The sequence below is a fragment of the Salvia hispanica genome, chromosome 6, assembly GCF_023119035.1.
Source record: "Salvia hispanica cultivar TCC Black 2014 chromosome 6, UniMelb_Shisp_WGS_1.0, whole genome shotgun sequence".
Classification (NCBI taxonomy): Eukaryota; Viridiplantae; Streptophyta; class Magnoliopsida; order Lamiales; family Lamiaceae; genus Salvia; species Salvia hispanica.
In genome coordinates this window covers 38,955,500-38,967,387 of record NC_062970.1, presented here as the reverse complement: position 1 = coordinate 38,967,387, position 11,888 = coordinate 38,955,500, and the positions used below count along the sequence as shown (strand labels likewise).

Sequence of the window (11,888 nt, the reverse complement as noted above, 5' to 3'; positions counted from 1 at the left end):
TATTTGAGATTTGTACAAAATAAAACATAAATTTAAATATTTTAAATCATGTTTTAGAAATTTAAATATTTTTTAATGAATTTGAAGTTACTATTTATTTATTTATTTATATTAATAAAAATTTAATATATAATTTGTATAATTAATATAAAATTGAAAGTTATTTTATTTAGTTATCTATATTATAAAAATAATCAATGAATGTGTCAAATTAAGAGTCAAACGAATACAACAATAAAAATTTTATCGAGCTTTCGGGCCAGCCTATCGAGTTGTCAGGTTTGGCTCTAACGGATTGCGGGTTAATCGGATACAGGCTAATCAGGCTATAGATTTTCAACTCTAACCTTATAAATTTTGGGGACTATTTGGGTCAGCTTACGGGTTATGGAATGCATTGACATCCTTAGGTGGGAGTATTTATTAATCATTTTTGTAAACAGAAAAAGAAAGGATATTTTGGAGAATGTCTTTAATTGACGAACCGATTGTGTAAAATGAAACAGGTACGACGTTTGGTGCATATTCAAATCATCACTGTCATGAAAAAGTCAATTCACTATATTTATGATTGTTTTCCAATACAGCAGCCACCGCTTTCCAAAGCTAGAAAAAAAAAACCGCATATTAATTTCGAAATTGAAAGAGTTGGCACTCGTCGTCTTCAACCAAACTAGCAATCAAATCCATTCTCGATACAATTTCCCCAAATTTTCTTCAAATCGATCCAGATATTTCGCATCACAGTTTCACAGCATCTATGGGTTCACCCGTCTTAATCTACCCGGTATTTGTTTGATTTTTACTGGTATCGTCTTCCGCCATAATTCAAGGCTTCGTTCTCGTCATGGCAGGTTTTCAACTAGCTTATCTTATTCTTTTTATTTGTGATTTCGCTATCTCTGTGTTTGCCTTTCTGTCTTTTGACGAAATTGGTGGATTGATTTATTTATTCATTTCTCACTTTTTAGTGGTCATAGTTGCATGTTTACTCGAAATTCTAGTTTTCGTTTGGTTCGCCTTATTATTGCTTTAATCTTCTGAGGCAGAGTATTCTTCGCAGGGAAGCCATAAATGCTTTGTATTTCAGTTTTTAAGCCTTTTATTTTGAGTGGATTTGACTTGGATGCTTGGTTTTAATGTCATTTAAAGAAATGCTAGGTTGTTTAAAGTTTGAGTCATGAAAAGTGCATGATACAAATTTGATAAACAATGAGACTTCATTGTATGGTCCTGCAGTAGGCCAAGTATTCTTACCTTTAGATGACATTAAACATGGGGTAACTGAAGGGGACATCTGTCAACAATTTGCCATTTTCTCCATAAAACCCTTGATTCATATGTTGTTCATGAAGGGCCACTGTAACTAACAATCAGCATTTTTTTCTTTTTACTTAATCCAACGGGGCGGATTTAAACAGCAACTCACTTGCTAGTAGACCTATGGTTTTGCGTGAGTGGTTGATTCGTTGATCTTTGATACAGATTTTATGGAAGATAGTGTAGTATAAGTTGCAAGGAATATAATATAGGCGAGCTGAAACATGTTTATTTGTATGCCTAAGGAGCCAGTCCATAAAACAAGTTATGCTGGTGTTCCGTTTTCTTGTTTATTTCTTTACTTCAGAGGGAACTACTATAATTTTTGCTTATATATTTAGGATAGCATGTCCATGAGCTTACACCTGATCAGTTGAGTCTCTTATAAGGAAAGCATGTATGAATTCCTAGTTTATCACCGTTATGAGAAGCTAAACTAATATGCAGCTGAAACTAGTGTAATGTACATATTCAGTTGGGTTTTCTAATTTGCAAAATTATCCATTTTATTTGATTTGTCCATGGAGAGTATTTGAAGAGTAAGTGGTTGATGAGAAATGACATGATGGGAGTTTGCCAGTTGGGAGTGATGAGTGATCATATTCCATTGAGGCAGTTGAAATTTGTTTCATACTCTGACACTTGTGGCTGTTACATTGTGCTCAGCGCTTAATTATTATCTCTGTTGCAGTTGCATTGCATTTTATGTTAATTTTCTTTAGGATATTTCATTTGACATTGACCACCTATGTAGAATCTAGTCAAAAACTTGTTTACAATTTGACTTTATCTTGAGAGCATGTGCTGTGTATTTATATCTAGAACGATAAATCTACAACTTTTTATTCTTGTTCCTTTTTTAATTCTGTTTTGTTTATTTCTCATTTTCCTCATCAATGTCTCTCGACATTGATGAAGAGTAGAAGGAGATAAAAGGTCACAGTATATTTTATGAAATGTTATGGTTTTACTTTTGTGGTTTGCTGAAGCAGTGGATTCAGAATTCATGTAAAATTATTGTGAATTTGTGAGACACATTTTACATAGTACTACTAGTGGGTTATTTAGTTCTATCTTTGTGCTAAAAAGATCAGTTTCATTTTTAACTTGAGGAAGATTGTGCTACCAAGTACTACTAATTACAGACTTACAATAGTTATCTATCTACTCACTTTTGCATTTATTGCATGACAGAGAATCTAGTTCCTATTCTGGCAGATCATGGTTATCACCGACCACTTTACAACCTTAAGCGCTCTCACTGGTGGACTGTTGTCGTATTCAACATATTATTTCTTATTGTTGGTCAAGCTGTTGCTGTGCTTTTGGGAAGGTTTTATTATGATAAGGGTGGGAACAGTAAATGGATGGCTACTCTTGTCCAAACAGTAGCTTTCCCTCTCCTTTTCATTCCATACCTTTTCCTCCGCTCCCCTGATGAGTCTACTAGTTTATCAGCGCCACCTTCTACTCGCCTGATGATCATAATCTATATTGTTGTTGGGGTCATTATTGCTGGAGATAACATGTTGTATTCCATTGGATTGCTATACCTATCAGCTTCTACTTATTCTCTCATCTGCGCCACACAATTAGCATTTAATGCAGTTTTCGCATTCTTCATCAACCGGCAGAAGTTCACTGTCTTAATACTGAATTCAGTGATAATTCTTTCGTTATCTGCTGCCCTGCTCGCTACCAATGATGGTTCAGATAAACCTTCAGGGATCTCCCGGGGCGAGTATTTTCTTGGAGTTTTTACTACCCTTGCAGCCTCTGCACTGTACTCCCTCGTGCTGTCCCTCATGCAGCTGACATTTGAAAAGGTTCTGAAGAAGGAGACTTTCTCTGTTGTTCTTGATATGCAGATATACACATCAATTGTGGCAACTTGTGTCACCATTGTAGGCCTCTTTGCTAGTGGAGAATGGAGGACTATAAAGGGAGAAATGGACAGCTTTGGCAATGGAGAGGTTTCTTACATAATGACACTGGTATGGACAGCCATAGCGTGGCAAATCTGTTCAGTTGGTGTTGTAGGCTTAATTTTTGTGGTATCTTCTCTCTTCTCCAATGTTATCAGCACCCTTTCTCTAGCAGTCACTCCTATTGCTTCTCTGGTTGTCTTCCATGACAAGATGAATGGGGCGAAGATAATTGCTATGTTGTTGGCCTTTTGGGGCTTTGCTTCTTACATATATCAGAACTATCTCGATGATCTTGAGGTGAGGAAGAATCAAACTGAATCTTGTGATGCCACCAACACAAGTGATCCTTGTTAACTGAAGATCTCCACTCCATAAACTCGACTTTTAGGGGTTCCGATTATCAGTCAATTTCTCATTGCAAAGATTACTGCTGCCAGTGATTTTGAGATGAATTTTGTAGGTTTAGAGTTGAATTGTGTTATATCAGACCAAATATTTCTGATACAAAAGTGTAGAGATATGGCTGATCAAGAAATCTGTGCAATAATTCAAGTTATGAACATCATTGATAGTCTATGGTGAATTTGTGCAATATACAACCTTGGCCTTTTCTTCTGAATAAATATCTTACCACAAGGCTTATGCTTTCATCAGTTTTTGTCTGGATTCGATAACCACTTTAAATTTGCCTAATTTTTTATACAACACAAAAAATTACTACGCTAGATAAATACAAAATTTATACTACAACTCATGTGTGCCTATAAACGGGTGTTCGATTTAATTCGTGTAAATTGTTATCCAATCGCGGGAAAAGACAAACAACAAAGATTTTGTAATCGAATGTGATAAAAAACTAATGACACACATCATTTGAACCTCCTCCAAAGCCTTGCTCAGCTTTTCCTCTGCCTCATCCGCGGCTTGCTGTGATTCCTTCAGCTTCTTCTTCGCCGCCTTTGCAGCCTTCATGCTTTCTTTCAGAAGACGCATCTTAGCAACGATTGCCTTGAGATCATGATCCTCTGTGTCTATTATTTCTGACATAATTTTATGAGGTGAGGTGACGAGATGAGAATGAGAATGATGACTCAACATAATCTTGTGAACATATTCATACCGGAAAATGAGATGAGAATGAGAATGATGATTCAACATAATCTTGTGAACATATTCATACCGGAAAATTGGATTTAGAATCGGATTCTCTTGTTCAAATATGGTTCATGGAGTAATAAACAATATCCGTGACTAGCCTATTAATAGGAAAAACTCCACTCATTGACAACATGATTGTAAAAATTTTATCACTGAATGGATTAATTCAATTTCAAATGTACATTTTTAATGTGAGTTACCTAATGTGATAACAGCTGATCTAGAAATTAATTTTCTTAGGTTTAAATGACACACTAAATGTACTACAGTGAAGTAGAAACCACAAAATCACAATTTCTATTATTACTAAAATTTAGACCATACTGATTTAATAGATTAAACGAGAGCAAAAATAAATTAATAGTGGTATTAATTATTAAAGAATGAAGTAGAAGAATCGTATTCGCGGACGGGGGGAGTACTTAGTAATCTTCCTTCTATGCAGATTGTGTCAGATGACTTGAAATTTGTATCGTGTGAATTTCAAGTTTAAATCCTTGTGCAAATTTCAAGTCATTCCAACAAACTCAATGTTTTTTATATTGTTGGCGTAACCTACATCAATAAGGAGATCACAGACTAGGAATCAAATCCAAATTTTAACAAACCAAATTTAATAAACTTAATATTAATAAAGCAAATTATATTGGAATCATTTGATCTCATCAAGAAAGGAGTTCACAAACTTCAGATTGAGTTCACAATCATTTGAACGTATTTATAATATGAGCTCCTATTTTCTAATCCTGGTATTGTATGCAGTGATCTATCTTCTATACAGTTGTACTTCATTTGTATCTTCTAGGCAGCAGATGATAACGACGATGCCAAAAATTGTGTTAGAATGACTTGAAATTTGCACCGTGCGGATTTCAAGTTTTAAGTCTCCGTGCAAAATTTAAGTCATTCCGACAAATTTGACGTTTTCAGCATCGTCGATGTAAACTATGGTTGGGAGGTAGCTGAGGATAGAACGTTGTGAGGTCGGTGGCATTTGCCTAACAAATTATAGACGTTAATGTTAAAATACTAAGAATTCAACTAATTTCTGTAATGACATGTTATTATTTTTGAAGTTATCTTTGATTGATTTTAAAATATTCTTTTAAAAAATTACTTAAATTGAGTGTATATAGTGAATAAAATAGATCTAATTAACTTTACTTGATTGAGATACTTTAGATTGTCATCTTCCCTAGACGTCAGAATATTAGGGAAGATTCATTTACATGTCTTGAAGACGTAAACTTCCTCCATTTTCTGAAACACCGACATACATTCGGTCAATATTTTTTCCACCATCTCTGAATCATCTATGGCTTCTTTCAGATTCTTGAGGTTGCAAGTGGCAATGGAATGAGTTGCTTGCTACTGGTGCCCATTTTTCTGATACTAGTTTGTAACGGTGAGGCCATCCACATCCATGTCTCAATACCGTCTCAATACCGTCATATCCCTTAACTATTCATGGCACTTTTTAGCTCATCTCTTAAACATCTCATCCCTTAACTATTCATTCAATTTCATTTTTTATTTTTATTTCCAACAAATTCAAATAATATTTCATTGAAATATTAAATTGATACTAATAATTCATAAAATCGTTAAAATCATTATTTAGAAGTGATTGGGGGCTAAAAAATAGAAAAAATAAATAAAATATTAGAAAAAATGGCTATAAGCGGCTAGTATTTTTGGGAGATTTTTTTTTAAATTTTTTCGGAATTTAAAAGAAAAATAAATTTTTTTTTCAACGGATATAAACGACGTCCACTCGCGAGCGGCAGTGGGCGTCACGGCCGCACGGGAGCTCGCCCGTGGCCAACTCGCCAACATGCTCTCGGCGGAGGGATACCGGACGAGACGGAGTGGCCGCATCGCTAGCTCGATGCTCGTATCACCGAGACGAGACCGAGCTGGCAACGAGCCAGTGTTGCGGATGCCCTGAGAGCTACTTATATCATCAATAATTGAGTTTTGAGCATTACCCAATTAGTTAGTATTAACAAAATGCTCGTGAATTCGCCAGCTTCCACGAAATTTCACCGCGGTTTATCAATTCAAATAAGACAATTTTATTACTCCACTTAGGCATTTACTATTCCCTCAGTTATAGTAATAGAGTCATTTTGTCATTTTGGTACATTCCATAATAATAGAGTCATTTCCCCTTTTAATAAAAGTCAACACATTTTTCAACACCTACTTTACGATCTCTTACTTTTTTTCTCTCTTCATCTCTCTACCTTTTTCTTTTTCCACTTTATTATCCCTTTATTTAACTCATCTAACACAATTTTTCTTAATCTCTGTGCTGAAAAGAAACGCTCAATTACTATGAAACGGAGGGAGTACTATACGTGGAGTATAATTCACATTTTTCTTTTTCCCAACCACTTAGAGCAGTAGAAAAGTGAAATAATACATGATTTTTGAAAATACTCCAAATAAATATATTGGGACTTTGACAATTAATACTAATTTATGGGACTTGCAATCAAGACTACATATCCACAAATAAATTACTGAATATAGAAAACGATTTCGATTGTGAACAGTTTAGGGATGGGTAAACGGTTTTCGGTTAATCAGTTAACCGATAACCAATCCGGAATCGGTCGGTTATCGGTTCGGTACCGGTTATACGTTTTTGCTCTAAGTCGGTTATTGGTTATAACCGATCGGTTATCCGATAACCGAATTAAATTCAATTATATGTTTATTTAATACTAAAAGAAATTATAATTTACTTTCAAACTTTGTCACAATGGAAGAAATTGTAATTTATATCTAAATTTTGTCAAAGTCTTGTATTGCAATGTGATAAGGCTAATTTCATGCATCGGTTATAAGGATAAATTCTGTGATTTCCTGGGTCTAACAAACCTTTTTGAGCCAGGTGTGTAGAGAAAATGCCAGCCCAAGGAAGAAGATAGAGATCACCTGGTGAAGGAAGCTGGCAAGGAAAATTAAGTAGAAGGATAAAAAGCCACTAGACTGAGGAGCATCGATTGGAGGGCAAAATAGGAATCACAAGAACAGTCTAGAAGCTTTAACCACTATAAAAAGGAGCACGCAATCAACATGAGACGATCGTCACCTTTTCCAGCTCCTAGCTTAGTTTTCTACTTTTCTACACACTCATTTGGGGTAAATTTTCTGGGGGGTTCTCGTTTCATAGGAAGTTTGGGTGCAACACCGTCTCTACGGAGGCGAAGAAACAATTATCCTTTATTTTCTGTCTACTTTTGGTACTCGCCGAGTCTTCGCTGTTCGAGGCTCGGCTTTTGTGTTGTTTCTATCGTTGGATATTTCGTATTTTGCAATGGATATTTCTGTTTATGTTTTATTTATCTTGTTGTGTTGTTTTGGGATCGATTTGCTGATCTTTGTTGGTTGATCTGAGTTTGAAGCTGGTTTGTGAGAAATTCGTTGTTGATCGGAGAAATCTACGTAGATCAGTGGGAATTTGAGGTGGAAATGATGTTTGGTTGTTGTGGATGGCTTGGATCCGGAGTGGATTAAGCGTCCCGTGACTGGATCTGCTTGTTTGAAGTTTCATTTAGTTGTTTAAATTATGCACTCGTTTTACCTCGTCTAGTAGCCGTAGATAGGCCTGCTTATTCGGCCGGTTCCGGTTCTAACCGGACCGGTTGACCGGTTAACCGGTTTTAAATTTTCATAAATTCAAGAACCGGAACCGGAACCGGAACCGAACCGGCCGGTTAAGAACCGGTCGATTCCGGTTCCGAACCGGAACCGATGTGTAATTTTAATCCGAATTTATTTATAATTTTAAATAGTTCAATACTAAAAAAATAATAATCCAACATCTAGAATTATAACAAATAATACCTAAAAATTAAAATAAATACACAAAATACAAACCAACAATACAATAATATTCATATATGGATAAGAGTGATGCCAAGTGTAGTAGGTCGGGTCGGACTATTTTATGTTAGCAATTTTTTACTAATACAAAAATAGGAGTTCTAAACTTTAGCAATTTTTTTTTAAAAAAATGAGTTTTAAAATTGAATTTCATTTTCCCTTTTTTGGCTAAACATAGTATTCATTGGAATTTCCAATACTAATTGATATTGTTGTGACTATTTGGTTTATACTGGAACACTTAATAAATTATTCACAAATATGTTAAAATTGTATGTTAAATGAATTGTTACATAAATTTGTAATAAATATATCATATGAAATGATATTGTATTTGTATAAGTTCTTTTGAAAACTAAAAACAAACTTATGATGTTCTACTCATTGTAGTTAGTTCATAAAAAATGGATTAGGAAAATAATTATAGATTCAAAGTATCACAGATTAAACATTTAAATCTAAAAATTACTCAATGTTTCAAACTATTTTACTTTAATTCAAAATTAATTCAATAAATTAGATTTTTTAGCATATTAAATTATAAAAAAATAAAATTGAATTATAATCCGGTTCCCGGTTAGGAACCGGTCGGTTCCGGTTCCGAACCGGAACCGGTGTTATTTAAAAAGTTGGAACCGGTACCGGAACCGGAACCGGATTTTCCGGTTCCGGTTCCTCAATTAACCGGTCGGTTCCGGTTCCGATTCCGGTTAACCGAGAACCGGAGAACCGTTTAAGCACCCCTAGTAGCCGTAGATCTGCCTTAGTTTTAACTGTTCTTCGTTTTTACTGCTTTTAATTTCGTCTGCTTCGTGTCGATTTACGTTTTTGCTCTGTTTCTTAGCTGGTTATTTCCTGGTAAATGTTGAAGAAGATGATGTCGTTGTTAGTTGGTCCTTTAGTTAGTTATTTTGCAGCTTTTCAATCGTACTCTACCTTTTCAGAAAATGGTCCCCACATTCAGTTGTTTTCTTAGGTCTGGGTAATTTAGGGAATAGTTTTCTTAGATCTAGTAATTGCCTCGCTTGTTCCAGTTTATATGCATGTTTCCTGTTTCTGCCTAGATCTAGCTGTTAGGGTAACATATTTCTATTACCAAGTCTAGGAGTAAAGCTCAACCCTAAAAATGCGTGGCAGCAGCCAACAAAAATAGTTCCCGAGTCTTTGAACATGTTTATTTGCGCATTCATCTCTGTGGGATCGATCCCTACTTCCCTGTGCTAATTTTAGTATACGTGGTTGAGGGTTTTGAAGAGGTATTCTGTGTGTCCGACGACCGAGATCTTTCAACGATCCGTGAGTTCCTAGACCCTGTGATCTAGTGGATTCGCTGGACTCAAGAAGCTTGATATTCCTTACTGTGCACACAGTCTAGCTGCAGCTACTTCACAATGTCAAAAAAGTCCATTTTAATTTGTGTCACTATCAATTATAGTATTATACTTAAAAATTTATATTTCAAAGTCAATAAAGTGCTTAAGCATTACTATGTTAAATATAAATAACCTTTCACTTATTATTGGAGAAAAGTTTTTAAATTATAGATCATGTAAAGTTTAAGTCTTTTAAAGTGTCTAAACAATTTATGTATTATTTGTAAATAGGAGTACAATAATAATAATAATAAAAGTAGATGAAAAGTTAAAAGTTAAAATCATAAACAATTTTGATTTTAATTATATTTTTAATTAATAATAAAAGAAATTGTAATTTACTTTTAAACTTTGTAACAATAGAAGAATATGTAATTTACTTCCAAACTCATATTGCAAATTTGCAATGTCAAAAAATTCTATTTTAATTTGTGTACTATCAGTTACTTATACTTATAATATCTCAAATTTAATAAAGTTTCTAAATATATTTTTAAAAATAAAATCTCTCAAACTTAACAAGTGCTTAAGCAATACTACTATTTTAAAAATAAGATAACCTTTCACTTATTATTAGAGAAAGGTTTTCAAATTTTAGATCATTTAAAATTTAAGTCTATTAAAGAGCCAAAACAATATATGTATTGCTTGTAAATAGAATAATAATAATAATAATAATAATAATAATAATAATAATAATAATAATAAAAAGTAGATAACAAGTTAAAAGTTAAAATCATAAACAATTTTAATTTTATTATATTTTTTATTAATAATAGAAGAATTTGTAATTTACTTTTAAACTTTGCCACGATAGAAGAATCTGTAATTTACTTCCAAATTTTGTCAAAGTCTCATATTGCAAATTTGTAATGTCAAAAATGTCTATTTTAATTTGTGTACTATTAGTTACTTATACTTATAATATCTCAAATTCAATAAAGTTTCTAAATATATTTTTAAAAATAAGATCTCTCAAAGTTAACAAGTGCTTAAGAAATACTACTATTTTAAAATTAAGATAACCTTTCACTTATTATTAGAGAAAAGGTTTTCAAATTTTAGATCATTTAAAGTTTAAGTCTATTAAAGAGCCTAAATAATATATGTATTGCTTGTAAATGGGAGTATAATAATAATAATAATAATAATAATAATAATAATAATAATAATAATAATAATAATAATAATAATAATAATAATAATAAAAGTAGATAACAAGATAAAAGTTAAAACCATAAACAATTTTAATTTTTATTATATTTTTAGTTAATAATAGAAGAAATTGTAATTTACTTTCAAATTTTGTCACAATAGAAGAAATTGTAATTTACTTCCAAATTTTATTAAAGTCTCGTAAGTCATATTGCAATGTTAAAAAAAGTCAATTTTAATTTGTGTCACTATCAAATATCTCAAAGTCAAATGTCTAAACATTATTTTAAAAATAAGATCTCATAAAGTTAATAAAGTGCTTAAAAACTACTCCCTCCGTCCCCATTAAAATTCACTTTTCCATTTCGGTCCGTCCCCAATTAAGAGTCGCACTTCATTTTTACCATAAATAGTAAGTAGGTCTCACATTCCACTAACTCAACTCACTCACATTTTATTATAAAACCAATATAAAAAAATGGGTCCTACATTCCACTAACTTTTTCAACCAACTTTTCTTTACATTTCTTAAAACCCGTGTCCGGTCAAAGAGTGACTCCTAATAGGGGACGGAGGGAGTAGTATGTTAAAACTAGTACAAAACAATAAGGCTAGTTCGGTTATAACCGATAACTGACCGGTTCTAACCGAGTCGGTTAATTAAGTAACCGAACCGAAGATCGGATCGATTCCGGTTAGTTTTTTTATGGAATTTTGGGGTCGGTTAACCGACATGAATACCCACCCCTAGTGAACACCATGGCACAAATTTTATATTTTCAATTTAATCTCAACTTTTAAAAGTAAGTGAAGTAAATACTCCCTCCGTCCCTCATAATTTGTCCCGGCACGGATTTTAAAAAATGTAATAGAAAGTGGGTTGAAAAAGTTGGTGGCATGTGGGTCCTACTTTTATATATTAGTTTTATAATAAAATGTGAGTGGAAATGAATTAGTGGAAATATGAGGTCGGTCCACTACAAAAAATGGTAAAAGTGAAAGGTGACAAATATTTAGGGACGGACAGAAAAGGAAATAGGTGACAAATTTTAAGGGGAGG

The 11,888-nt window shown here is 33.2% G+C and overlaps 1 protein-coding gene across 2 annotated transcripts; it reads left to right on the top strand.

The window, feature by feature from the left end:
• The first annotated feature begins 589 nt into the window (after window positions 1-589).
• Window positions 590-3,871, top strand: LOC125191875 (probable purine permease 11). 2 transcript variants are annotated; one of them, XM_048089305.1, is made up of 2 exons: window positions 590-854; window positions 2,515-3,871. In XM_048089305.1, the coding sequence occupies exons 1-2, from the start codon at window positions 848-850 to the stop codon at window positions 3,600-3,602; spliced, it is 1,095 nt and encodes a 364-aa protein (XP_047945262.1). In that variant the 5' UTR covers window positions 590-847; the 3' UTR covers window positions 3,603-3,871. The 2 variants fall into 2 exon arrangements, with proteins under 2 accessions (XP_047945262.1, XP_047945261.1); XM_048089304.1 differs by lacking the exon at window positions 590-854 and adding an exon at window positions 1,435-1,453.
• The last annotated feature ends 8,017 nt before the right edge of the window (window positions 3,872-11,888 follow it).